This window comes from Ranitomeya imitator, chromosome 5, assembly GCF_032444005.1.
Source record: "Ranitomeya imitator isolate aRanImi1 chromosome 5, aRanImi1.pri, whole genome shotgun sequence".
Taxonomy (NCBI): domain Eukaryota; kingdom Metazoa; phylum Chordata; class Amphibia; order Anura; family Dendrobatidae; genus Ranitomeya; species Ranitomeya imitator.
Genome location: NC_091286.1, coordinates 707,561,065 through 707,588,813, shown reverse-complemented (window position 1 = coordinate 707,588,813; position 27,749 = coordinate 707,561,065). Strand labels below are relative to the sequence as shown.

General features: G+C 59.4%; 2 protein-coding genes across 2 annotated transcripts; one reads left to right on the top strand and one right to left on the bottom strand.

The window, feature by feature from the left end:
* Window positions 1–1,522: 1,522 nt before the first annotated feature.
* LOC138637970 (probable G-protein coupled receptor 139) lies at window positions 1,523–8,302 on the top strand. Its single transcript, XM_069726892.1, has 2 exons — window positions 1,523–1,598; window positions 7,263–8,302. The coding sequence occupies exons 1-2, from the start codon at window positions 1,523–1,525 to the stop codon at window positions 8,300–8,302; spliced, it is 1,116 nt and encodes a 371-aa protein (XP_069582993.1).
* A 351-nt stretch (window positions 8,303–8,653) lies between these two features.
* Window positions 8,654–26,631, bottom strand: CCDC121 (coiled-coil domain containing 121). The gene is made up of 2 exons (XM_069728592.1): window positions 26,019–26,631; window positions 8,654–11,578 (listed from the first exon to the last, which is right to left on the bottom strand). Exon 2 carries the CDS (start codon window positions 11,576–11,578, stop codon window positions 10,712–10,714), a length of 867 nt encoding a protein of 288 aa, XP_069584693.1. The 5' UTR covers window positions 26,019–26,631; the 3' UTR covers window positions 8,654–10,711.
* Window positions 26,632–27,749: the final 1,118 nt, after the last annotated feature.

Below are 27,749 nucleotides of genomic sequence, written 5' to 3'. Positions count from 1 at the left end.
CAGCAGATGTCAGGCAGTGTGTAGGGAGAATAATCGGAGAGGGGCAGCAGATGTCAGGCAGTGTGCAGGGTATATAGCAGGAGAGGGCAGCAGATGTCAGGCAGTGTGCAGGGTATATAGCAGGAGAGGGCAGCAGATGTCAGGCAGTGTGCATGGTATATATCTGGAGAGGGGCAGCAGATGTCAGTCAGTGTGCAGGGTATATAGCAGGAGAGGGCAGCAGATGTCAGGCAGTGTGCAGGGTATATAGCAGGAGAGGGGCAGCAGAAGTCAGGCAGTGTGCATGGTATATAACTGGAGAGGGGCAGCAGATGTCAGGCAGTGTGCATGGTATATAACTGGAGAGGGGCAGCAGATGTGAGGCAGTGTGCATGGTATATAACGAGAGGGGCAGCAGATGTCAGGCGGTGTGCATGGTATATAGCAGGAGAGGGGCAGCAGATGTCAGGCAGTGTGCAGGGGGAATAATTGGAGAGGGGCAGCAGATGTCAGGCAGTGTGCAGGGTATATGGCAGGAGGGGGGCAGCAGATGTCAGGCGGTGTGCAGGGTATATAACTGGAGAGGGGCAGCAGATGTCAGGCAGTGTGCAGGGGGAATAATTGTAGAGGGGCAGCAGATGTCAGGCGGTGTGCAGGGTATATAACTGGAGAGGGGCAGCAGATGTCAGGCAGTGTGCAGGGGGAATAATTGTAGAGGGGCAGCAGATGTCAGGCAGTGTGCATGGTATATAACTGGAGAGGGGCAGCAGATGTCAGGCAGTGTGCATGGTATATAACTGGAGAGGGGCAGCAGATGTGAGGCAGTGTGCATGGTATATAACGAGAGGGGCAGCAGATGTCAGGCGGTGTGCATGGTATATAGCAGGAGAGGGGCAGCAGATGTCAGGCAGTGTGCAGGGGGAATAATTGGAGAGGGGCAGCAGATGTCAGGCAGTGTGCAGGGTATATGGCAGGAGGGGGGCAGCAGATGTCAGGCGGTGTGCAGGGTATATAACTGGAGAGGGGCAGCAGATGTCAGGCAGTGTGCAGGGGGAATAATTGTAGAGGGGCAGCAGATGTCAGGCGGTGTGCAGGGTATATAACTGGAGAGGGGCAGCAGATGTCAGGCAGTGTGCAGGGTATATGGCAGGAGGGGGGCAGCAGATGTCAGGCGGTGTGCAGGGTATATAACTGGAGAGGGGCAGCAGATGTCAGGCAGTGTGCAGGGGGAATAATTGTAGAGGGGCAGCAGATGTCAGGCGGTGTGCAGGGTATATAACTGGAGAGGGGCAGCAGATGTCAGGCAGTGTGCAGGGGGAATAATTGGAGAGGAGCAGTAGTTGGAAGAAGCATATTTAACCTGAGAAAGAGCAGTATGTGTTGGGGCAATAGTTGAGGGGGGTAATTCTCAGCAAGGGGCAGTAGACTACTGAGCAATGGTGACTTCTACAGATGATGTGGAGTGTAGTAGTTCTGATTAGAGTGGTAGTTGTGGGGGATCAGTATTCTGTGCTGTCAGACGAGCATTAGGAAGACAGTCAACATGGTGATGGAAGAGCCGTGGATCCGGACGGTGCAGAGACTCTTCTACCCCATCATGTGTGTATTCGGGATGCCAGGTGAGTGTTTTCCCAATTAATAGACGATGTGATATGAATGATCTGGAGTCTCATCTGACAATCCCCATAGAGAAGACGGACACAAAATCTTCACAAACTCTAATTTTTCAACAACTTTGTAATTTCGTGGTGATTATTTTCTTAAGGCTAGAATCACACTGGCAGTTTTTGGTGCAGTTTTTTCAGCCAAAGCAAGGAACGGATTTAGAATGAGACATGAAAAGGAAAGACTTCCGACTTCTACTTCTCCTCCTTCTGGATCAATGCCTGGATATTACACGAAACAATCAATTTTTATGTGCAGTCAGTATAGTCAGGGTCCTTCTTTAAGGCTCCTTTTTGCAGGTTTTGTGGGCACCGTATCTAATGGCTTTTCAAGTTGCATTTGAAGGCATCAACTTGGAGGACAATTTGATGTGCTGGGGTGTCCAGTTCCAGAAAATGGGGGAAGCGCAGGAGAAATCTTGGAGAACAAGATTTTCTCGATTTTTCCAAAGCGTTTGATACCGTGCCGCACAAGAGGTTGGTACACAAAATGAGAATGCTTGGTCTGGGGGAAAATGTGTGTAAATGGGTTAGTAACTGGCTTAGTGATAGAAAGCAGAGGGTGGTTATAAATGGTATAGTCTCTAACTGGGTCGCTGTGACCAGTGGGGTACCGCAGGGGTCGGTATTGGGACTTGTTCTCTTCAACATATTCATTAATGATCTGGTAGAAGGTTTACACAGTAAAATATCGATATTTGCAGATGATACAAAACTATGTAAAGCAGTTAATACAAGAGAAGATAGTATTCTGCTACAGATGGATCTGGATAAGTTGGAAACTTGGGCTGAAAGGTGGCAGATGAGGTTTAACAATGATAAATGTAAGGTTATACACATGGGAAGAAGGAATCAATATCACCATTACACACTGAATGGGAAACCACTGGGTAAATCTGACAGGGAGAAGGACTTGGGGATCCTAGTTAATGATAAACTTACCTGGAGCAGCCAGTGCCAGGCAGCAGCTGCCAAGGCAAACAGGATCATGGGGTGCATTAAAAGAGGTCTGGATACACATGATGAGAGCATTATACTGCCTCTGTACAAATCCCTAGTTAGACCGCACATGGAGTACTGTGTCCAGTTTTGGGCACCGGTGCTCATGAAGGATATAATGGAACTAGAGAGAGTACAAAGGAGGGCAACAAAATTAATAAAGGGGATGGGAGAACTACAATACCCAGATAGATTAGCGAAATTAGGATTATTTAGTCTAGAAAAAAGACGACTGAGGGGCGATCTAATAACCATGTATAAGTATATAAGGGGACAATACAAATATCTCGCTGAGGATCTGTTTATACCAAGGAAGGTGACGGGCACAAGGGGGCATTCTTTGCGTCTGGAGGAGAGAAGGTTTTTCCACCAACATAGAAGAGGATTCTTTACTGTTAGGGCAGTGAGAATCTGGAATTGCTTGCCTGAGGAGGTGGTGATGGCGAACTCAGTCGAGGGGTTCAAGAGAGGCCTGGATGTCTTCCTGGAGCAGAACAATATTGTATCATACAATTATTAGGTTCTGTAGAAGGACGTAGATCTGGGGATTTATTATAATGGAATATAGGCTGAACTGGATGGACAAATGTCTTTTTTCGGCCTTACTAACTATGTTACTATGTTACTATGTCATCTTCTGAGGACTAGAGTTTATGTGTGTATGTGAGGAGGGGGAGAGGAGATGACGTGTGGGGGTATCAGGGAACCAATTTATGGATTTATCCCGTTTCGTTTTGTTCTGATGGCTGTCAATTGAGTCTTGCAGCGGCCTACTCAGCTCTCCCCTAAGAGTTGGTGAATGCTCGACCGAGCCAAACGATTCCTGCTGACTGAACAAACTTTGATGTGTATGGGGGAGTTGGAAGAGACAGCTGTTGGAGGAGTCGGGAGAATCAGCTCTCATCCTAACGAGTTTTCATGTTTTTGGAGAATTTAAATTTGCAAATAGTCTCTTCAGAGTGGAAGAGAACTCTACCATTGCCACGCTCCTGGGTTTAAACCCTTGAGCTTGTGCTTTGTGGTCAGCTGCTTTTCCCGCTGACACCTTTTCTCCGGGTGTTTAGGGTCTGCTATTCAGGCTGCTGTCTCTTTAGCATTACATAGATGTTTCATTGGTCTGCCCTATCACCTTTCTGGTGCGGCTTTATATTCATTTCCTGCTGGTGATAGATTCATTTGGATGTTCATACATTCTGTTGTTGTAGCCAGTCAGTGAGGATTTTTCTCTTTGTTGTTATTGCACTTCACCCTGCACCTATCTTCTGTTTCTTTTTAGGATGTAGGCGGCATATAATCTAACAGAACATACTTAATACTTTATTTTGTATTTCGTGGTTTATTCTACTCACTCTGAGATCTTTCTATTTCAGCACACTTTCCCTTTTGAGGGTAATTCACACTCTGCTCTGACCCCGGTTTGTTTAGGAGGAACATGAAGCAACTCGACGACCTTTCAGGCAGTATAGGTCCAAGTTGCCATCTTCAAGTCTGTGGTTAGGACTATCTCTGCCGACGCAGGAACCACTAGGGACTGTGGGGTCAAGATTAGAGATGAGTGATCGTGTTTGGAAAACGTTCGCCAATCTAAAATTCGTCATGAACGTAGCACATTTGGATTCGTTTTCACGAGCATTTTTAGTAAAAGTCGGCAAAAGTCGATCACAATTCGGTAAATCACCGCGTTTCCACTAATGCTTTTGTATGACTTTGGCTAGGATAGTGCTGCTGTTTGAGGAAGGGGTATGGAGGGGTTAGAGGAGCGTCTGAAGAGATTACAGGATGGGTGCTCGCTTTTTTTTTTCATTTAACTTTGTGTTGAATCAGGCAACCAATCAGGGCACAGAAACCTTCCACGTCATGACACAAGGTCGTCTGTGATTGGCTGCCAAAGTCATATGTCCCTGGCCATATAAAAAGAGGACATCTTGTTTTGTTGGCGCCATTTGCTCAGTGTCACAGTGCAGAGAGGTGGCTCCTGCGCTAGTGCTGGTGCTGAAAGTGAACTTGTCAGTGAAATAGATAGGATCCTGTCCTGTATGAAATCCACCTTCCAGCATCGAAGTAGATTGTGCAAGAACTGTGTGGCCGTCTCCGGAGGCGCCATTTGCTAATCAAGATCGTTTTTGCTAAAACAAATCAGAAGGCCAGATTTCCACGTAAAAATCATTAGGTATACAGTGTTGTTCAGCAAAATAAGAAACTAAATAGTGAGTGTTAATTTAGTGACAGGTGACTAACAGCTGTGGGCCTAAGATTGTGAAAAATCAGGTTACAAGAGGGGAAGGCTACATACAACATGAGTGGGGAAAAAAGCGAGGTGGAAGGGGGAATAGGCTTGGTGTTCAACGTGTACGTGAGTTAAGTATAAATGTGAATGAAAGCTCAACTGAACACAGTCTCGTCCTATCCAAAGATCACTGAAAACATCTGTTACTGTCCAGCCTACTCAACTCACTTTCTTTGGAAGCTGCACAGCAGTACATAGATGAGGCTCTGAAAGAGCATGTGTTCCAGTGGATGGCAAACGCTGCATCAAGTGGCCTCTAAAACTCTTCCACCACGTTAACATCACACAGAGCACAATCCTCAGTGGTGGCACCCCAATCACCCTTGTTCCACCCGCATCAAAAATTTCCAAAAGCCCAAATGACTGTGGGGAACCTCATATGGGCCATTCTGAATATCTGTTCAAGGGTGGAGGTGATCCTGATAAGACTCAGATACCAGAGGTGCACGAGGACTGTACTGTTGTTTCAGGACAGGAAGAGGAGAGTGACTCTCAGGCTGAGGAGTGTGAGAACAGAGAGGATGATAATGAATTTGTAGATCTCACTTGGTGTGAACCCAGAGGTATGCAGCAGAGTAGCTCAGCAGAGGGGGTGGAGAAGGAGGTAGATGAGGAGGGTACATTGTGACTTTCCTCACAGACGTAAAGTGATGCAATCCTGACAAGCACTGCATCCTCAGTCACAACTCAGGCTGTTGCCAGCACTCCATGTTCACGTGCGTCCATGTTCATGGGGGTGTACGGAAATACAGCTGTCCTTATTGGGGAATCATGAGTGATAGCTGTTGGCTGAGACAAGTCTTCATATGTATGGGGATGTTGGGATAGATAACTGTGGCTAGATGAGTGAGCCTCTGTATGGAGTTGTGAGACATGGCTGTTGATCAAGATTAGAGTTCAGGTGTTTAGGGATGTCAGGATGGAGGACTTCAGAGAGACAGCAGTTGGATGAACTGATCGTTCATCTATATGACGGAGTCAGGAGAAACAGCTGTTGGCCAAACCAAGCATTCATGTGTATGAGGGAAGTCAGGAGATAAAGTTGTTGGCTGAATAAGAATTCATGAGAGAACTCTCAGTAGAGTAAGCATTCATTTGTATGAGAAGTTGAGATGACTTTGATGAACCTGAATTCACGTGTGGTGGGGTTTCGAGAGGTAACTGCTGGATGAATGACCAGTTGTGTGTGTGTGAGTCGGGAGGAATGGCTGTCAGATGTATAAATGTTTGACTGCTCCTTATGTATGGCTTAGTGAGAACTGAAAATACCTTTATCATGGATGTGCCATCACGTCTGATGTTGCAGCAGTTTGTGGTAAAGCCCTTAGATCACAGACTTGTGGTTTCCTAACATACAGAAATACAATGGAGGTGGCTATAAGTGGGTCCTGGTGAACATATAATTGTTAGTCAGAAGGTGAACAACTGTTTTGGACCACCCTGGTCTGGGTTAGCTCCAATACATCCTACATGTAGTGAGAATCACCTCCCTCACTATAAGCATTGACTCAGGTAAAAGAAGGCACTTCAGCATCTGGAAATAATCAACCTGCATTATTGTGGCCCCACAAATACAGGAGCAGCAGCAACGTTTGCACGTTGGGTCTTCGTGAAGCTGGTCTGCACAATGGGTGGAAACGTTGCTGCTGCTCCTGTGTTCATGGGGCCACAATAAAGCAGGTTATTACCGGACACTGAAGCTCCTTCTTTTACTTGGATTTTGCTTGGGAAAAAGGGACCACATTTTGCGACCGTGCATCTACATGGTAGTGAGGCTTGATGCTCTTGTCACCACTATTGTTATAATTCATTGACTGGCCTAACGTGTCATGTATCAGATCTTTATCTTCTGCCCACCTTCATCTCTCCATCTTCACCTCTATAGCGTTATCCCTCCACCTTCAGCCCTCTATCTTCCCTTATCCATGACGAACTTACCAACACCCCTCTCGATCTATACCTTTATCATCATCTCGCTCCATCTCTCCACCATCACATTTCCTTCACTTTATTTATTACCTTCACCTCTCCTTCACTTTCATCTCTCAATCTTCACCCATTTCCTTTTCTACCTTCATCTTTCTCCGTCTAACTCCACCTTCATCATCCCATCTTCACCTCTCCACTTTCATCTCTCCACCTTCACCTCATTCACTAGATCCGTTTATTGCAGTGGGCTGCTATTCTGAAGGACTGAATCTTAGGGTAGAACACCTACTTATGGTTGTGATCGTTGCTCAGGAGGCTTCGCGGTCCTGCTGATGTTTGGTGTCACTGGTCCTATAAAGCTGATATTATAATCATGGCTGATTGGGGTTTCTCTCTCTTTGCAGCCAGCCTGGTGACCATGGCCGTACTGTGGAAGGGGAACCTGGGCATGTCCAAGTCCATTATCTACTATCTGGTGTCCTTAGCTTTGGCCAATTTCCTGCTCAACCTGGTGGTGACCGTTTTCCGAGATATCTTCTACTTCTATGTGGACATTAAACTGTGGTGGCCTGAACCCTCCTGTGGGATCAGCAACTGGATCTATTTCTCATGTGTCTACTCCCTCACGTGGCTCACCGTGGCCTTCTCAGTGGATCGTTACATCATCATATGTTGTATGAAGCTGAAGCTCCGGTTTTGTAAGCCATCTGTAACGCGGTGGGTCATCACTGCAGTATGTGCATGTGCATTCTTGGTGGCCATGCCTACCTTCTGGATGTATGTACCAGTCCGTACCACCCAACCAGATGGGAGTCTCTATCACATTTGTTCCCTGAATCGTAACCTGAGCTCAATACCTTTCTTGTCAGTCTATGACCACATTCAGACCACTGTTTGGATAGTCTTCCCGCTAGTTTTATTAGTCTTAACCAATGGCTTAACAGTGTGGCACATCCATGTAACAACAAGAGTGCGACAAAGTCTGAAGTGGTCATCTACAGGAAAGCAATCTGAGGACCCAGAAGTGGCAAGGAGGAAAAAGTCTGTGACTCTCCTGGCAATTATATCCATCTCGTTTCTGGCTCACTGGTTGCCTAAAATGGTTGTCAAGGTGTTGGAAAGGTTCACGTATCCGCCGGTCAACCGCTATGACTTCTACCGTCCGGTGAATGTGGTGCGGATGCTGTGTAACATGCTGATTGTCTCCAGCTCCTTCAGTAATATGTGCATCTACTCCCTCACAATCAGCAAATTCAGGCAGGAGCTGTTCAGAGGAGCCATGTCTGCCCTAACCTTCCTTTGCCACAACCCTCGCTCGCCTTACCCTCCCACCACCAAACCTACACAAATATTCACAATACAAGACACCACACAGCTGACATGGAAGACCAGTAATAGAGGGAGATATCTGATTTACCATCTCATGTGGGAGGAGGGCTGCTGAGACCAAAGACACAGCAGAGTGGATGAGGCCACATTCGTGAGTGAACACAATGACCATGAGAAGGACTTTTACTTCATTTTCACAAATGTGGGGGCACAAGAAAACGTGGGGCGAAAATGGATGACTGGCGCCATTGAAACACGAAGGTGTATGGACATGTGGAATGAAGGACTCTGGTAGATGAAAAGTCTCTTACGGTATGGGGGCTGAATCATGTAAAGTATTGTCCTCCTGGAAGAGAGGTTGGGGGTCCATGGGGTAAAATGAATGTGGAGCACCCTGGGACATGGAGTATACAGATATATACTGTAGGGTGTGACTTAATGAATAAACATCTCCTTGGCTCCTGGGTATTTATGAAAGTTGTTAAGCTTTTTAATAAAATATGGTGACAATAATGACTGACCACCGCACTGATCCATTATCCACTGACAGGAGGAACAATACAGTCACATGTAAGTCACAGGCTAATCTCAAGACAGGCACTGGCTGATCCAAGACAAGTTCAATCTGCAGGCAATCACATGATGATGGTGGTCATCAAAGGTCTATATTCCTCAGGTGTTCATCACCTGGAGAATGACTACTGTCTGGACAACACATGAAACACTGAGGTTGTGCTAATCCTACTCTTTTAGTCTGAATATCCAAGTCACCCCCGAATGGTACTGATCATCATCAGGAGCCACCATAATCCAACACATGAAGGCCATAGATGAACTTCACCATGGTGCGGACTGACCACAGAAACTAGTGATCGGTGTGTCCAGTCTGATGGGTACTTGTGCCAGGGGGAGATGATGGGGATTTATTCTGCATCCCGGGGACTGTCTTCTCCTAATCCCTAGGCTGAGACCTATGATGGTTATTAAGGGCCCATTAGTGTCTGTAATTACCCAGTCTATGGAGTTGTCGGCAGTCGACTGCCTGTCTGTAGATGATGAGTTCTGCTCATGTCCACATGCATTATCCCGGAACCTTGTATACGGCATGTATACATTCAGCTTACAAGTATATTTGGAAGAGATGAGGAGAAACTTGTGAGGATAATGTATAATATAAGCGTGAGGATAATGTATGTCACGATAATGTAAAAACCATAGTTGAGGGATTTTTGCACTTCTGACCATGGTCCTGAAAGCACATGGCAGCTGAAAACCCCCTCCCCCCCCCCCCCCCCCCCGAATACAACAAACCAGCCCTATGGCAGACACTGGGTAACTTGAAGCTAGTGTGTGAGCAGGGTGTGGCTTTAAACTGCAGGTGACCAATCCTGCAAAGCCACCTGTTGTCCCTCCCTTCTCTCAGGAATTTCTTTTGTCTCCAGGGTCTAAGAATGTAAATATCTCTGACCTCAGTACATATCATTAACCAGCCCTTTAGTGATGTCACGAGGCTGGAGTTTGTAAGTCTCTACACTTAACCCAGTCTTTAGTCTGAGTTTTTTGCCTGAGGAGCTGTAGATGCACTGGGACATCTGGGCTCTGCCTGCCAGCATGGTTTTGCCTGACATGATCTGAGAACATGTGAGTTTTACCTTTCTTCTTTAATCCATGTTATTTTTATAATTGCCTTGTACATATTTTCAATTGTCTCTTATTGTAACATCCTTGTAATATTTTATAAACACTGCCTATTCTTTTACGGAGTAAAATATCTAAATTACTAGTTTCGTTCTTCCTGATCTAAAACGTACCCTAAGTCTTCTGAAGGGAATTACGCTACTGTTTTAGGTTAGCTTCGGACCAGTTAATCAAAGCTGGTGGCAGCATACCTTGTTCTGTGCCTTTGGGAGACGTTGTAGCGACTGCGGCATTGATAATTATTGTTCCTGCCTGAGTGGGAGTAGTTATATCGCCTCGCTGCAGCGTGCCCAATAGCCAGTACAAAGCAGGCAGCCTTTCTGGCGACTAATTACCCTAGGTGCAGTACCTAATCTGCCCTGAGGGTAAGGGGGTGCCAGAGAGCTGCAAGTTTTCAAGCGGAACTGTAAAGCGGGATATACATAAATCCCTGCAGTTCGTGGTATATTGAAGAGCAGTGGAATAACTAAAATAAGCCTCTGCTGTAAACTGAAAGGCCAATAGCCTTGTGTGTGTTTTCATCACAGTGTAGCAGTGGAGGAATAACTAAGATAAGCCCCCCTGCACATGTAATAGCTGTCTGTTGGCCTAAAGTCACCCCGATCAGTGACGTAGGGGTGACAGTCATGGTGTGAATCGTGACAAAACTCCACCATCATTAGTTATTAGGGAGGACAGATACATGATGCCAAGATGGCCGACAGGAAGCTGAATCTTGTGTTTTGATATATCTAGGACACAGAAATTATACAGAGATTTTGAAGCCTTCAGATCACCAGAAGTATATTATATGATAATTGGGGCAGTGCTCCTCCAGCTTTGTGTGTCATGGATTTGGGAGGATGGCCGCCATCTTGAGCTTCCTCTGGACGTTCCCCACCTCTTCGCGGCATTGTTGCTCCCGCTGTAGTGCCGAGTTCTTTTCTTCAAGTCTCTTCTTCTGCATTTGTAGGAGTCGGTATTCCTGGATGAGATGATGCAGTTCTTGTCTCAGGCCCTGGTTTTCCTCCTTGACCCTGGTGCTCACCTCCTGCAGAGCTTTCTTGGCCTCCTCCTGGGCCTTCTGCGTCAGTTGGTTGAGTTGTTGCTCTGAGTTGTGTTGGCATTGTGTTTTTTCTCTTAGGAAAGCGCTCTTCACCCTCAGCAGGGCCTCGGCATGCTTCCCTCGATGCGCCATGACTTCATCCTTCAGACGTTTGATGATGGACACTTGCTCCTTCTGCAGTTCTTTCATAGGCTGCAGTTCTAAGAGCTCCTTCCTCAGGGTGGTGAGATCGGCTTCTCTTCGGAGCAGGAGGTCCCGCAGCTTCTGTTCTTCTTCAGAAAATTTGAACTCCAGTTCTTGTTTCTGCCGTTGGATGTTCTGCAGCTCCCTCTGGTTCTGGTCGTTCAGGCTGATGATGACGTCCTGGCGTCGCTGGCTTCTCTTGCTCATGTATAGCAGGTATTCCTGGCTCTCTACCCGAACCTTTTCAGCCTCCTCCTGAAGGAACTCGTTGTCCCTCCGTAGCTGCTCCAGCCGTCGCCTCAGACCCTCCTGCTCGGCCATAAGCCGGTTGTGTTCATCCTGCAGCTGCGCCTCCTTCTCACTCACCACATGTTCTTTCTCCTCACATCCCTCCTCTCCCTGCTCAGGGGCTTCAGATATGGCGGATTTGGATGGTTTACCCTGGGACCTCTTCCTTGGTGGCATCTGCAAAATACACAATAAAAGGCTGAGGGTTATACCAGTACCTATTATTCTGATAGAATACTTCCTAAAAGTTTGCAGTCACTTCATTGATATCAAGGTATATACTGTACATGTATGTGCATACTCCTCTATGCTTGTGACTGCGTATAAGTGTGTGAGTGTATATACTCTTCTCAACATTACACCAGGAAGGAGAGGTGGTGGATGATGGAGACATTACTGATCTGTAAATGGCGGAAGCATGGAAATATTATCACAGCCTCCGGATTATTCAGTCTGGAGTCTGAGCCACGTGCAGAAATCCCGACACCTCCGGCCTCGGTCACTGTACATGTATGTGTGTGCATAGTGCGTATGTGTCAGCATGTACGTGTGTATATACTGTGTACACCTGTGTGCCTATATGGTGGATATATAGCGTATACATGTGTGTGCAGTGTGTATATACTGTGTACACCTGTGTGTATATGGTGGATATATAGCGTGTACATGTATGTGCAGTGTGTATATGTGTGTACATCTATCTGTGTGCATAATGTGTGTGTGTCGGCATTTACGTGTGTATATACTGTGTACACCTGTGTGCCTATATGGTGGATATATATTGGGTACATGTGTGTGCAGTGTGTATATGTGTGTACATCTGTGTGCCTATATGGTGGATATATAGTGTGTACATGTATGTGTGCATAGTATATACGTGTGTATTGTGTGTGTAGCGCTGCGGAGGGTCGGTGGCAGTGAGGGACACTCAGCGGACACCCGGGACAGCAGGGTGTAGACCTGGCACTGTCCGCTGTGTCTGGGACGGTTGGGACCTGGGGATTATTTGTTGTTCGTTTGTTGTTCCTAAATGTCCAAGCAAAGTGGCTGTGATTTCATGAGAACTGCACCCCCTGTGTGCCCCCCCTGTGCGCTCCCCCTGTGTGCTCCCCCTGTGTGCCCCCTCGTGTGCCCCCCCTGTGCGCTCCCCCTGTGTGCCCCCCGTGTGCCCCCCCTGTGTGCCCCCCCGTGTGCCCCCCCTGTGCGCTCCCCCTGTGTGCCCCCCCGTGTGCCCCCCCTGTGTGCTCCCCCTGTGTGCCCCCCCTGTGCGCCCCCCCTGTGCGCTCCCCTGTGGGCTCCCACTGTGTGCCCCCCCTGTGCGCTGCCCCTGTGCGACCCCCTGTGCGCTCCCCCTGTGTGCTCCCCTGTGGGCTCCCACTGTGTGCCCCCCGTGTGCTCCCACTGTATGCCCCCCTGTGTGCTCCCCTGTGCGCTCCCCCTTTGTGTCCCCCCTGTGCGCTCCCCCTGTGCGTTCCCCCTGTGCGCTCCCCCTGTGTCCCCCCTGTGTGCTCCCCCTGTGTCCCCCGTGTGCCCACCCTGTGCGCTCCCCCTGTGTCCCCCCTGTGCGCTCCCCCTGTGTGCTCCCCTGTGCGCCCCCCCTGTGCGCTCCCCCTGTGGGCTCCCACTGTGTGCCCCCCCCCGTGCGCTGCCCCTGTGCGCCCCCCCTTTGTGTCCCCCCTGTGCGCTCCCCCTGTGTCCCCCCTGTGTGCTCCCCCTGTGTCCCCCGTGTGCCCCCCCTGTGCGCTCCCCCTGTGTCCCCCCTGTGCGCCCCCCCTGTGCGCTCCCACTGTGTGCCCCCCCTGTGTCCCCCCTGTGTGCCCCCCCGTGCGCTCCCCCTTTGTGTCCCCCCTGTGCGCTCCCCCTGTGCGTTCCCCCTGTGTGTTCCCCCCTGTGCGCTCCCCCTGTGTCCCCCCTGTGTGCTCCCCCTGTGTGCCCCCCCTGTGCGCCCCCCCTGTGCGCTCCCCCTGTGTCCCCCTGTGCGCTCCCCTGTGCGCTCCCCCTGTGCGCCCCCCCTGTGCGCCCCCCCTGTGGGCTCCCCCTGTGTGCCCCCCCTGTGCGCTCCCCCTGTGTCCCCCCTGTGCGCCCCCCCTGTGCGCTCCCACTGTGTGCCCCCCCTGTGTCCCCCCTGTGTGCCCCCCCGTGCGCTCCCCCTGTGTGCCCCCCCTGTGTGCCCCCCCTGTGCGCTCCCCCTGTGTGCCCCCCCGTGTGCCCCCCCTGTGCGCTCCCCCTGTGTGCCCCCCGTGTGCCCCCCCTGTGCGCTCCCCCTGTGTGCCCCCCCGTGTGCCCCCCCTGTGTGCTCCCCCTGTGTGCCCCCCGTGTGCCCCCCCTGTGCGCTGCCCCTGTGCGCCCCCCCTGTGGGCTCCCACTGTGTGCCCCCCTGTGTGCTCCCCTGTGCGCTCCCCCTTTGTGTCCCCCCTGTGCGCTCCCCCTGTGCGTTCCCCCTGTGTCCCCCCTGTGTCCCCCCCCTGTGCGCTCCCCCTGTGCGCCCCCCCTGTGCGCTCCCCCTGTGTCCCCCCTGTGCGCTCCCCCTGTGTGCCCCCCTGTGCGCTCCCCCTGTGTGCTCCCCTGTGGGCTCCCACTGTGTGCCCCCCCCTGTACGCTGCCCCTGTGCGCCCCCCCTGTGTGCTCCCACTGTGTGCCCCCCCTGTGCGCTCCCACTGTGTGCCCCCTGTGTGCTCCCCTGTGCGCTCCCCCTTTGTGTCCCCCCTGTGCGCTCCCCCTGTGCGTTCCCCGTGTCCCCCCTGTGTGCCCCCCCTGTGCGCTCCCCCTGTGCGCTCCCCTGTGCGCCCCCCTGTGTGCCCCCCCTGTGTGCTCCCCTGTGCGCCCCCCCTGTGCGCTCCCCCTGTGCGCTCCCCTGTGGGCTCCCACTGTGTGCCCCCCCGTGCGCTCCCCCTGTGTGCCCCCCCTGTGCGCTCCCCCTGTGCGCCACCCCTGTGCGCTCCCCTGTGTGCTCCCCCTGAGGGCTCCCACTGTGCGCCCCCCTGTGTGCCCCCCCGTGCGTTCCCCTGTGGGCTCCCACTGTGTGCCCCCCCTGTGCGCTCCCCCTGTGTCCCCCCTGTGCGCTCCCACTGTGCGCTCCCCCTGTGTCCCCCCTGTGCGCCCCCCCTGTGCGCTCCCCTGTGCGCCCCCCCTGTGTCCCCCCTGTGCGCTCCCCCTGTGCGCTCCCCTGTGTGCTCCCCCTGTGCTCTCCCCTGTGGGCTCCCACTGTGTGCCCCCCCTGTGCGCTCCCCCTGTGTCCCCCCTGTGCGCTCCCCTGTGTGCTCCCCCTGTGCGCTCCCCTGTGCGCTCTCCCTGTGCGCTCCCCCTGTGTGCTCCCCTGTGGGCTCCCACTGTGTGCCCCCCCTGTGCGCTCCCCGTGTCCCCCCTGTGCGCTCCCACTGTGCGCTCCCCCTGTGTCCCCCCTGTGCGCTCCCCTGTGCGCTCCCCCTGTGTGCTCCCCCTGTGAGCTTCCCTGTGTCCCCCCTGTGCGCCCCCCCTGTGCGCTCCCCCTGTGTCCCCCGTGTGCTCCCCCTGTGTGCTCCCCTGTGCACTCCCCTGTGTGTCCCCCCTGTGTGCTCCCCCTGTGCGCTCCCCCTGCGCACTCCCCTGTGTGTCCCCCCTGTGCGCTCCCCTGTGTGCCCCCCCTGTGCGCCCCCCCTGTGCGCTCCCCTGTGTCCCCCCTGTGCGCTCCCGTGTGCTCCCCCTGTGCACTCCCCTGTGTGTCCCCCCTGTGTGCTCCCCTGTGCACTCCCCTGTGTGTCCCCCCTGTGTGCTCCCCCTGTGCACTCCCCTGTGCACTCCCTGTGTGTCCCCCCTGTGTGCTCCCCCTGTGCACTCCCCTGTGTGTTCCCCCTGTGCGCTCCCCTGTGCACTCCCCTGTGCACTCCCCTGTGCACTCCCCTGTGTGTTCCCCCTGTGTGCTCCCCTGTGTGTCCCCCCTGTGTGCTCCCCCTGTGCGCTCCCCCTGTGCGCTCCCCCTGTGCACTCCCCTGTGTGTCCCCCCTGTGTGCTCCCCCTGTGCGCTCCCCTGTGCACTCCCCTGTGTGTTCCCCCTGTGCGCTCCCCTGTGCACTCCCCTGTGCACTCCCCTGTGTGTTCCCCCTGTGCGCTCCCCTGTGCACTCCCCTGTGCACTCCCCTGTGTGTTCCCCCTGTGCGCTCCCCTGTGCGCTCCCCCTGTGTCCCCCCTGTGTGTTCCCCCTGTGCGCTCCCCCTGTGCGCTCCCCTGTGTGTTCCCCCTGTGCGCTCCCCCTGTGCGCTCCCCTGTGCACTCCCCTGTGTGTTCCCCCTGTGCGCTCCCCTGTGCACTCCCCTGTGTGTTCCCCCTGTGCGCTCCCCTGTGCACTCCCCTGTGTGTTCCCCCTGTGCGCTCCCCCTGTGCACTCCCCTGTGTGCTCCCCCTGTGCGCTCCCCCTGTGCGCTCCCACTGTGTGCCCCCCCTGTGTCCCCCCTGTGTGCCCCCCCTGTGTGCTCCCCCTGTGCGCTCCCCTGTGCACTCCCCTGTGTGTCCCCCCTGTGTGCTCCCCCTGTGCGCTCCCCTGTGTGCTCCCCCTGTGTGCTCCCTCTGTGCGCTCCCCCTGTGCACTCCCCTGTGTGTCCCCCCTGTGTGCTCCCCTGTGCACTCCCCCTGTGCACTCCCCTGTGTGTCCCCCCTGTGTGCTCCCCCTGTGCACTCCCCTGTGTGTCCCCCCTGTGTGCTCCCCCTGTGTGCTCCCCCTGTGCGCTCCCCTGTGCGCTCCCCTGTGCACTCCCCTGTGTGTCCCCCCTGTGTGCTCCCCCCTGTGTGCTCCCCCTGTGCGCTCCCCCTGTGCACTCCCCTGTGTGTCCCCCCTGTGTGCTCCCCCTGTGCGCTCGCCTGTGCGCTCCCACTGTGTGCCCCCCCTGTGCGCTCCCCCTGTGTCCCCCCTGTGTGCTCCCCCTGTGCGCTCCCCTGTGCACTCCCCTGTGTGTCCCCCTGTGCGCTCCCCTGTGCGCTCCCACTGTGTACCCCCCCTGTGCGCTCCCCCTGTGTCCCCCCTGTGCGCCCCCGTGTGCTCCCCCTGTGCGCTCCCCCTGTGCACTCCCGTGTGTCCCCCGTGTGCTCCCCCTGTGCGCTCCCCTGTGTGCTCCCCCTGTGCGCTCCCCTGTGTGTCCCCCCTGTGTGCTCCCCCTGTGCGCTCCCCTGTGCACTCCCCCTGTGCACTCCCCTGTGTGTCCCCCCTGTGTGTCCCCCGTGTGCTCCCCTGTGCGCTCTCCTGTGCACTCCCCCTGTGCACTCCCCCTGTGCACTCCCCTGTGTGTCCCCCCTGTGTGAACCCCTGTGCGCTCCCCCTGTGCGCTCCCCCTGTGCGCTCCCACTGTGTGCCCCCCCTGTGCGCTCCCCCTGTGCGCTCCCCTGTGCGCTCCCCCTGTGCGCTCCCCTGTGGGCTCCCACTGTGTGCCCCCCCTGTGCGCTCCCCCTGTGCGCCCTCCCTGTGCGCTCCCCGTGTCCCCCCTGTGCGCTCCCACTGTGCGCTCCCCCTGTGTCCCCCCTGTGCGCTCCCCGCTGTGCGCCCCCCTGTGCGCTCCCCTGTGTGTGTCCCCTGTGTGTCCCCCCTGTGTGCTCCCCGTGTGCTCCCCCTGTGCGCTCTCCTGTGCACTTCCCCTGTGAACTCCCCTGTGTGTCCCCCCTGTGTGCCCCCCCTGTGCGCTCCCCTGTGCGCTCCCCCTGTGCGCTCCCACTGTGTGCCCCCCCTGTGCGCCCCCCCTGTGCGCTCCCCCTGTGCGCTCCCCTGTGCGCTCCCCCTGTGCGCTCCCCTGTGTGCCCCCCCTGTGCGCTCCCCCTGTGCGCTCCCCGTGCCCCCCCTGTGCGTTCCCCGTGTCCCCCCTGTGTGCCCCCCCTGTGCGCTCCCCCTGTGCGCTCCCCTGTGCGCTCCCCCTGTGCGCCCCCCCTGTGCGCTCCCCCTGTGCGCTCCCCTGTGGGCTCCCCCTGTGCGCCCCCCCTGTGCGCTCCCCTGTGTGCTCCCCCTGAGGGCTCCCACTGTGCGCCCCCCTGTGTGCCCCCCCTGTGCGCTCCCCTGTGGGCTCCCACTGTGTGCCCCCCCTGTGCGCTCCCCGTGTCCCCCCTGTGCGCTCCCACTGTGCGCTCCCCCTGTGTCCCCCCTGTGCGCTCCCCTGTGCGCTCCCCGTGTGCTCCCCCTGTGAGCTTCCCTGTGTCCCCCCTGTGCGCCCCCCCTGTGCGCTCCCCTGTGCGCTCCCCCTGTGTCCCCCGTGTGCTCCCCCTGTGTGCTCCCCTGTGCACTCCCCTGTGTGTCCCCCCTGTGTGCTCCCCCTGTGCGCTCCCCCTGCGCACTCCCCTGTGTGTCCCCCCTGTGCGCTCCCCTGTGTGCCCCCCCTGTGCGCCCCCCCTGTGCGCTCCCCTGTGTCCCCCCTGTGCGCTCCCGTGTGCTCCCCCTGTGTCCCCCCTGTGCGCTCCCGTGTGCTCCCCCTGTGCACTCCCCTGTGTGTCCCCCCTGTGTGCTCCCCTGTGCACTCCCCTGTGTGTCCCCCCTGTGTGCTCCCCCTGTGCACTCCCCTGTGTGTTCCCCCTGTGCGCTCCCCTGTGCACTCCCCTGTGTGTTCCCCCTGTGTGCTCCCCTGTGTGTCCCCCCTGTGTGCTCCCCCTGTGCGCTCCCCCTGTGTGCTCCCCCTGTGCACTCCCCTGTGTGTCCCCCCTGTGTGCTCCCCTGTGTGTTCCCCCTGTGCGCTCCCCTGTGCACTCCCCTGTGTGTTCCCCCTGTGCGCTCCCCTGTGCGCTCCCCCTGTGTCCCCCCTGTGTGTTCCCCCTGTGCACTCCCCGTGTGCGATCCCCCTGTGCGCTCCCCCTGTGCGCTCCCCTGTGTGTTCCCCCTGTGCGCTCCCCTGTGCACTCCCCTGTGTGTTCCCCCTGTGCGCTCCCCTGTGCACTCCCCTGTGTGTTCCCCCTGTGCGCTCCCCTGTGCACTCCCCTGTGTGTTCCCCCTGTGCGCTCCCCCTGTGCACTCCCCTGTGTGCTCCCCCTGTGCGCTCCCACTGTGTGCCCCCCCTGTGTCCCCCCTGTGTGCCCCCCCTGTGTGCTCCCCCTGTGCGCTCCCCTGTGCACTTCCCTGTGTGTCCCCCCTGTGTGCTCCCCCTGTGCGCTCCCCTGTGTGCTCCCCCTGTGTGCTCCCTCTGTGCGCTCCCCCTGTGCACTCCCCTGTGTGTCCCCCCTGTGTGCTCCCCTGTGCACTCCCCCTGTGCACTCCCCTGTGTGTCCCCCCTGTGTGCTCCCCCTGTGTGCTCCCCCTGTGCACTCCCCTGTGTGTCCCCCCTGTGGGCTCCCCCTGTGTGCTCCCCCTGTGTGCTCCCCCTGTGCGCTCCCCTGTGCGCTCCCCTGTGCACTCCCCTGTGTGTCCCCCCTGTGTGCTCCCCCCTGTGTGCTCCCTCTGTGCGCTCCCCCTGTGCACTCCCCTGTGTGTCCCCCCTGTGTGCTCCCCCTGTGCGCTCGCCTGTGCGCTCCCACTGTGTGCCCCCCCTGTGCGCTCCCCCTGTGTCCCCCCTGTGTGCCCCCCCTGTGTGCTCCCCCTGTGCGCTCCCCTGTGCACTCCCCTGTGTGTCCCCCTGTGCGCTCCCCTGTGCGCTCCCACTGTGTACCCCCCCTGTGCGCTCCCCCTGTGTCCCCCCTGTGCGCCCCCCTGTGTGCTCCCCCTGTGCGCTCCCCCTGTGCACTCCCGTGTGTCCCCCGTGTGCTCCCCCTGTGCGCTCCCCTGTGTGCTCCCCCTGTGTGCTCCCCCTGTGCGCTCCCCTGTGTGTCCCCCCTGTGTGCTCCCCCTGTGCGCTCCCCTGTGCACTCCCCCTGTGCACTCCCCTGTGTGTCCCCCCTGTGTGTCCCCCCTGTGTGTCCCCCCTGTGTGCTCCCCTGTGCGCTCTCCTGTGCACTCCCCCTGTGCACTCCCCCTGTGCACTCCCCTGTGTGTCCCCCCTGTGTGAACCCCTGTGCGCTCCCCCTGTGCGCTCCCACTGTGTGCCCCCCCTGTGCGCCCCCCCTGTGCGCTCCCCCTGTGCGCTCCCCTGTGCGCTCCCCCTGTGCGCTCCCCTGTGGGCTCCCACTGTGTGCCCCCCCTGTGCGCTCCCCCTGTTCGCCCTCCCTGTGCGCTCCCCGTGTCCCCCCTGTGCGCTCCCCCTGTGTCCCCCCTGTGCGCTCCCCCCTGTGCGCTCCCCTGTGTGTGTCCCCTGTGTGTCCCCCCTGTGTGCTCCCCGTGTGCTCCCCCTGTGCGCTCTCCTGTGCACTTCCCCTGTGCACTCCCCTGTGTGTCCCCCCTGTGTGCCCCCCCTGTGCGCTCCCCTGTGCGCTCCCCCTGTGCGCTCCCCCTGTGCGCTCCCACTGTGTGCCCCCCCTGTGCGCTCCCCCTGTGCGCTCCCCTGTGCGCTCCCCTGTGGGCTCCCACTGTGTGCCCCCCCTGTGCGCTCCCCCTGTGCGCCCTCCCTGTGCGCTCCCCGTGCCCCCCCTGTGCGCTCCCCTGTGTGCTCCCCCTGTGCGCTCCCCCTGTGCGCCCCCCCTGTGCGCTCCCCCTGCGCGCTCCCCTGTGCGCTCCCCCTGTGCGCTCCCCTGTGGGCTCCCACTGTGTGCCCCCCTGTGCGCTCCCCCTGTGCGCCCTCCCTGTGCGCTCCCCGTGACCCCCTGTGCGCTCCCACTGTGCGCTCCCCTGTGCGCTCCCCCTGTGTCCCCCTGTGCGCTCCCCCCTGTGTGCCCCCCTGTGCGCTCCCCCTGTGCGCTCCCCCTGTGTGCTCCCCTGTGGGCTCCCACTGTGTGCCCCCCCTGTGAGCTCCCCCTGTGCATCCCCACTGTATGCCCCCCCTGTGCGCTCCCCCTGTGCGCTCCCCCTGTGCGCTCCCCCTGTGTGCTCCCCCTGTGCGCTCCCACTGTGTGCCCCCCCTGTGCGCTCCCCCTGTGTCCCCCCTGTGCGCTCCGACTGTGCGCTCCCCCTGTGTCCCCCCTGTGCGCTCCCCTGTGCGCCCCCCCTGTGCGCTCCCCCTGTGTCCCCCCTGTGCGCTCCCCCTGTGCGCTCCCCTGTGTGCTCCCCCTGTGCTCTCCCCTGTGGGCTCCCACTGTGTGCCCCCCCTGTGCGCTCCCCCTGTGTCCCCCCTGTGTGCTCCCCCTGTGCGCTCCCCCTGTGTCCCCCCTGTGCGCTCCCACTGTGCGCTCCCCCTGTGTCCCCCCTGTGCGCCCCCCCTGTGCGCTCCCCTGTGCGCCCCCCCTGTGCGCTCCCCCTGTGTCCCCCCTGTGCGCTCCCCCTGTGCGCTCCCCTGTGTGCTCCCCCTGTGCTCTCCCCTGTGGGCTCCCACTGTGTGCCCCCCCTGTGCGCTCCCCCTGTGTCCCCCCTGTGTGCTCCCCCTGTGCGCTCTCCCTGTGCGCTCCCCCTGTGCGCTCCCCCTGTGTGCTCCCCTGTGGGCTCCCACTGTGTGCCCCCCCTGTGCGCTCGCCCTGTGTCCCCCCTGTGCGCTCCCACTGTGCGCTCCCCCTGTGTCCCCCCTGTGCGCTCCCCTGTGCGCTCCCCCTGTGCGCCCTCCCTGTGTGCTCCCCCTGTGAGCTTCCCTGTGTCCGCCCTGTGCGCCCCCCCTGTGCGCTCCCCCTGTGCCCCCCGTGTGCTCCCCCTGTGCGCTCCCCTGTGCACTCCCCTGTGTGCTCCCCCTGTGCGCTCCCCCTGCGCACTCCCCTGTGTGTCCCCCCTGTGCGCTCCCCTGTGTGCCCCCCCTGTGCGCTCCCCTGTGTCCCCCCTGTGCGCTCCCGTGTGCTCCCCCTGTGCACTCCCCTGTGTGTCCCCCCTGTGTGCTCCCCTGTGCACTCCCCTGTGTGTCCCCCCTGTGTGCTCCCCCTGTGCGCTCCCCCTGTGCGCTCCCCCTGTGCACTCCCCTGTGCACTCCCTGTGTGTCCCCCCTGTGTGCTCCCCCTGTGCGCTCCCCTGTGCACTCCCCTGTGTGTTCCCCCTGTGCGCTCCCCTGTGCACTCCCCTGTGCACTCCCCTGTGTGTTCCCCCTGTGTGCTCCCCTGTGTGTCCCCCCTGTGCGCTCCCCCTGTGCACTCCCCTGTGTGTCCCCCGTGTGCTCCCCGTGCGCTCCCCTGTGCACTCCCCTGTGTGTTCCCCCTGTGCGCTCCCCTGTGCACTCCCCTGTGCACTCCCCTGTGTGTTCCCCCTGTGCGCTCCCCTGTGCGCTCCCCCTGTGTCCCCCCTGTGCGCTCCCCCTGTGCGCTCCCCTGTGTGTTCCCCCTGTGCGCTCCCCCTGTGCGCTCCCCTGTGCACTCCCCTGTGTGTTCCCCCTGTGCGCTCCCCTGTGCACTCCCCTGTGTGTTCCCCCTGTGCGCTCCCCTGTGCACTCCCCTGTGTGTTCCCCCTGTGCGCTCCCCCTGTGCACTCCCCTGTGTGCTCCCCCTGTGCGCTCCCCCTGTGTCCCCCCTGTGTGCCCCCCCTGTGTGCTCCCCCTGTGCGCTCCCCTGTGCACTCCCCTGTGTGTCCCCCCTGTGTGCTCCCCCTGTGTGCTCCCCCTGTGCGCTCCCCTGTGTGCTCCCCCTGTGTGCTCCCTCTGTGCGCTCCCCCTGTGCACTCCCCTGTGTGTCCCCCCTGTGTGCTCCCCTGTGCACTCCCCTGTGTGTCCCCCCTGTGTGCTCCCCCTGTGTGCTCCCCCTGTGCGCTCCCCTGTGCACTCCCCTGTGTGTCCCCCCTGTGTGCTCCCCCTGTGTGCTCCCCCTGTGTGCTCCCCCTGTGCGCTCCCCTGTGCACTCCCCTGTGTGTCCCCCCTGTGTGCTCCCCGTGTGCTCCCCCTGTGCGCTCCCCCTGTGCGCTCCCCTGTGCGCTCCCCTGTGTGCTCCCCCTGTGCGCTCGCCTGTGCGCTCCCCCTGTGTCCCCCCTGTGTCCCCCCTGTGTGCTCCCCCTGTGCGCTCCCCTGTGCACTCCCCTGTGTGTCCCCCTGTGCGCTCCCCTGTGCGCTCCCACTGTGTACCCCCACTGTGCGCTCCCCCTGTGTCCCCCCTGTGCGCCCCCCCCTGTGTGCTCCCCCTGTGCGCTCCCCCTGTGCACTCCCCTGTGTGTCCCCCGTGTGCTCCCCCTGTGCGCTCCCCTGTGTGCTCCCCCTGTGTGCTCCCCCTGTGCACTCCCCTGTGTGTCCCCCCTGTGTGCTCCCCCTGTGCGCTCCCCTGTGCACTCCCCCTGTGCACTCCCCTGTGTGTCCCCCCTGTGTGTCCCCCCTGTGTGCTCCCCCTGTGCGCTCTCCTGTGCACTCCCCCTGTGCACTCCCCCTGTGCACTCCCCTGTGTGTCCCCCCTGTGTGCCCCCCCTGTGTGCCCCCCCTGTGCGCTCCCCTGTGCGCTCCCCCTGTGCGCTCCCACTGTGTGCCCCCCCTGTGCGCCCCCCCTGTGCGCTCCCCCTGTGCGCTCCCCTGTGCGCTCCCCTGTGGGCTCCCACTGTGTGCCCCCCCTGTGCGCTCCCCCTCTGCGCCCTCCCTGTGCGCTCCCCGTGTCCCCCCTGTGCGCTCCCACTGTGCGCTCCCCTGTGCGCTCCCCCTGTGCGCCCCCCTGTGCGCTCCCGTGTGTGTCCCCTGTGTGTCCCCCCTGTGTGCTCCCCGTGTGCTCCCCCTGTGCGCTCTCCTGTGCACTTCCCCTGTGCACTCCCCTGTGTGTCCCCCCTGTGTGCCCCCCCTGTGCGCTCCCCCTGTGCGCCCCCCCTGTGCGCCCCCCCTGTGCGCTCCCCCTGTGCGCTCCCCTGTGCGCTCCCCCTGTGCGCTCCCCTGTGGGCTCCCACTGTGTGCCCCCCCCTGTGCGCTCCCCCTGTGCGCCCTCCCTGTGCGCTCCCCGTGCCCCCCCTGTGCGCTCCCCTGTGTGCTCCCCCTGTGCGCTCCCCCTGTGCGCTCCCACTGTGTGCCCCCCCTGTGCGCTCCCCCTGCGCGCTCCCCTGTGCGCTCCCCCTGTGTGCTCCTCTGTGGGCTCCCACTGTGTGCCCCCCTGTGCGCTCCCCCTGTGCGCCCTCCCTGTGCGCTCCCCGTGTCCCCCCTGTGCGCTCCCACTGTGCGCTCCCCTGTGCGCTCCCCCTGTGTGCCCCCCTGTGCGCTCCCCCTGTGTGCTCCCCCTGTGTGCTCTCCTGTGGGCTCCCACTGTGTGCCCCCCCTGTGAGCTCCCCCTGTGCATCCCCACTGTATGCCCCCCTGTGCGCTCCCCCTGTGCGCTCCCCCTGTGCGCTCCCCTGTGCGCTCCCCCTGTGTGCTCCCCCTGTGTGCTCCCCCTGTGCGCTCCCACTGTGTGCCCCCCCTGTGCGCTCCCCCTGTGTCCCCCCTGTGCGCTCCCCCTGTGCGCTCCCCTGTGTGCTCCCCCTGTGCTCTCCCCTGTGGGATCCCACTGTGTGCCCCCCCTGTGCGCTCCCCCTGTGTCCCCCCTGTGTGCTCCCCCTGTGCGCTCCCCTGTGTGCTCCCCCTGTGCGCTCCCCTGTGCGCTCTCCCTGTGCGCTCCCCCTGTGCGCTCCCCTGTGTGCTCCCCCTGTGCGCTCCCCCTGTGGGCTCCCACTGTGTGCCCCCCCTGTGCGCTCCCCCTGTGTCCCCCCTGTGCGCTCCCACTGTGCGCTCCCCCTGTGTCCCCCCTGTGCGCTCCCCTGTGCGCTCCCCCTGTGCGCCCTCCCTGTGTGCTCCTCCTGTGAGCTTCCCTGTGTCCCCCCTGTGCGTCCCCCCTGTGCGCTCCCCTGTGCGCTCCCCCTGTGTCCCCCGTGTGCTCCCCCTGTGCGCTCCCCTGTTCACTCCCCTGTGTGTCCCCCCTGTGTGCTCCCCCTGTGCGCTCCCCTGTGCACTCCCCTGTGTGTCCCCCCTGTGCGCTCCCCCTGTGCGCCCCCCCTGTGCGCTCCCCGGTGTCCCCCCTGTGCGCCCCTCTTGTGCGCTCCCCTGTGTGCTCCCCCTGTGCACTCTTCTGTGTGTCCCCCCTGTGTGCTCCCCTGTGCACTCCCCTGTGTGTCCCCCCTGTGTGCTCCCCCTGTGCGCTCCCCCTGTGCACTCCCCTGTGCACTCCCCTGTGTGTCCCCCCTGTGTGCTCCCCCTGTGCGCTCCCCTGTGCACTCCCCTGTGTGTTCCCCCTGTGCGCTCCCCTGTGCACTCCCCTGTGCACTCCCCTGTGTGTTCCCCCTGTGTGCTCCCCTGTGCACTCCCCTGTGTGCTCCCCCTGTGCGCTCCCCCTGTGCACTCCCCTGTGGGTCCCCCCTGTGTGCTCCCCCTGTGCGCTCCCCTGTGCACTCCCCTGTGTATTCCCCCTGTGCGCTCCCCTGTGCACTCCCCTGTGTTCCCCCTGTGCGCTCCCCCTGTGCGCTCCCGTGTGCTCCCCCTGTGTCCCCCCTGTGCGCTCCCCCTGTGCGCTCCCCTGTTCACTCCCGTGTGTTCCCCCTGTGCGCTCCCCTGTGCACTCCCCTGTGCACTCCCCTGTGTGTCCCACCTGTGTGCTCCCCCTGTGCGCTCCCCCTGTGCACTCCCCTGTGTACTCCCCTGTGTGTCCCCCCTGTGTGCTCCCCCTGTGCGCTCCCCTGTGCACTCCCCTGTGTGTTCCCCCTGTGCGCTCCCCTGTGCACTCCCCTGTGCACTCCCCTGTGTGTTCCCCCTGTGTGCTCCCCTGTGCACTCCCCTGTGTGCACTCCCCTGTGTGTCCCCCCTGTGTGCTCCCCCTGTGCGCTCCCCTGTGCACTCCCCTGTGTGTTCCCCCTGTGCGCTCCCCTGTGTGTTCCCCCTGTGCGCTCCCCTGTGTGTCCCCCCTGTGCGCTCCCCCTGTGTGCCCCCCCTGTGTGCTCCCCCTGTGCGCTCCCCTGTGCACTCCCCTGTGTGTCCCCCCTGTGTGCTCCCCCTGTGCGCTCCCCTGTGCGCTCCCACTGTGTGCCCCCCCGTGCGCTCCCCCTGTGTCCCCCCGTGTTCCCCCTGTGTGCTCCCCCTGTGCGCTCCCCCTGTGCGCTCCCCTGTGTGTCCCCCCTGTGTGCTCCCCCTGTGCGCTCCCCTGTGTGTCCCCCTGTGTGCTCCCCCTGTGCGCTCCCCTGTGCACTCCCCCTGTGCACTCCCCTGTGTGTCCCCCCTGTGTGCTCCCCCTGTGCGCTCCCCTGTGTGTCCCCCCTGTGCGCTCCCCCTGTGCGCTCCCCCTGTGCGCTCCCCTGTGTCCCCCCTGTGTGCTCCCCCTGTGCGCTCCCCGTGTCCCCCCTGTGCGCTCCCCTGTGCGCTCCCCCTGTGTGCTCCCCCTGTGCGCTCCCCCTGTGCGCTCCCCCTGTGCACTCCCCTGTGTGTCCCCCCTGTGCGCTCCCCCTGTGCGCTCCCCCTGTGCACTCCCCTGTGCACTCCCCTGTGTGCTCCCCCTGTGCGCTCCCCCTGTGCACTCCCCTGTGTGTCCCCCCTGTGCGCTCCCCCTGTGCACTCCCCTGTGTGTTCCCCCTGTGCGCTCCCCCTGTGTGTCCCCCCTGTGCACTCCCCTGTGTGTTCCCCCTGTGCGCTCCCCCTGTTTGTCCCCCCTGTGCGCTCCCCCTGTGTGTCCCCCCTGTGTACTCCCCCTGTGCACTCCCCTGTGTGTCCCCCCTGTGTACTCCCCCTGTGTACTCCCCCTGTGCACTCCCCTGTGTGTCCCCCCTGTGCGCTCCCCCTGTGTGCTCCCCTGTGTTTACTGCTTAATGTATAACTACTTGTACCTGTTGTCGGTGCTCGGTCCTCTCTCCGGTGTTTGTGCTCGGTGCTCGGTCCTCTCCCCGGTGTTTGTGCTCGGTCCTCTCTCCGGTGTTTGTGCTCGGTCCTCTCTCCGGTGTTTGTGCTCGGTCCTCTCTCCGGTGTTTGTGCTCGGTCCTCTCTCCGGTGTTTGTGCTCGGTCCTCTCTCCGGTGTTTGTGTTCGGTCCTCTCCCCGGTGTTTGTGCTCGGTCCTCTCTCCGGTGTTTGTGCTCGGTCCTCTCTCCGGTGTTTGTGCTCGGTCCTCTCTCCGGTGTTTGTGCTCGGTCCTCTCTCCGGTGTTTGTGCTCGGTCCTCTCTCCGGTGTTTGTGCTCGGTCCTCTCTCCGGTGTTTGTGCTCGGTCCTCTCTCCGGTGTTTGTGCTCGGTCCTCTCTCCGGTGTTTGTGCTCGGTGCTCGGTCCTCTCCCCGGTGTTTGTGCTCGGTGCTCGGTCCTCTCTCCGGTGTTTGTGCTCGGTGCTCGGTCCTCTCTCCGATGTTTGTGCTCGGTGCTCGGTCCTCTCCCCGGTGTTTGTGCTCGGTGCTCGGTCCTCTCTCCGGTTCCTGTCCTCCGTCCTTTCCTCGCTTCTCGGGTTCTCTTCCGTCTCTATGGTAACAGTAAACAGACTCGTCCTCCACTGTTGCAGGGAGACCCCTAGTGGCCGCCGGTGAATCTGCAGCCTCCATTTTCTCCCTTTTCTGTCGCTTTCTCTCTCTGTCCGAGATAATTTACTATGAAGACTGATGAATCTGCCAATCACAGGACAGGAGAATCTGCCAATCACATGACAGGAGAATCTGCTAATCACATGACAGGAGAATCTGCCAATCACAGGACAGAGGAATCTGCCAATCACAGGACAGGAGAATCTGCCAATCACAAGAACAGGAGAATCTGCCAATCACAGGACAGGAGAAGCTGCCAATCGCAGGACAGGGGAATCTGCTAATCGCAAGACAGGAGAATCTGCCAATCACAGGACAGGAGAAGCTGCCAATCGCAGGACAGGAGAATCTGCCAATCACAGGACAGGGGAATCTGCTAATCACAGGACAGAAGAATCTTCAATCACAGGACAGGGGAATCTGCCAATTACATTACAGGAGAATTTGCCAATCACAGGACAGGGGAATCTGCCAATCACAAGGCAGGAGAATCTGCTAATCACAGGACAGGAGAATCTGCCAATCACAGGACAGGGGAATAGGCTAATCACAAGACAGGAGAATCTGACAATCACACGACAGGAGAATTTGCCAATCACAGGACAGGAGAATCTACTAATCACAGGACAGGGGAATCTGCCAATCACAGGACAGGGGAATATGCCAATCACAGAAGCGGGGAATCTGCCAATCATAGGACAGGGGAATCTGCTAATCATAAGACAGGAGAATCTGACAATTACATGACAGGAGAATCTGCCAATTACAGGATAGGAGAATCTGCTAATCACAGGACAGGAGAATCTGCCAATCACAGGACAGAGGAATCTGCCAATCACAGGACAGGAGAATCTGCCAATCACAGGACAGAGGAATCTGCCAATCACAGGACAGGGAAATCTGGCAATCACAGGACAGGAGAAGCTGCCAATCGCAGGACAGGAGAATCTGCCAATCACAGGACAGGGGAATCTGCTAATCACAGGACAGAAGAATCTTCAATCACAGGACAGGGGAATCTGCCAAATACATTACAGGAGAATTTGCCAATCACA

Bases quoted from the DNA above. Each gene is read 5' to 3' on its own strand.
- CCDC121 (XM_069728592.1), bottom strand. From the start codon at position 11,578: ATGCCACCAAGGAAGAGGTCCCAGGGTAAACCATCCAAATCCGCCATA.
- LOC138637970 (XM_069726892.1), top strand. From the start codon at position 1,523: ATGGTGATGGAAGAGCCGTGGATCCGGACGGTGCAGAGACTCTTCTAC. The intron at 1,599-7,262 runs GTGAGTGTTTTC...CTCTCTTTGCAG, and splicing joins GTGTGTATTCGGGATGCCAG to CCAGCCTGGTGACCATGGCC.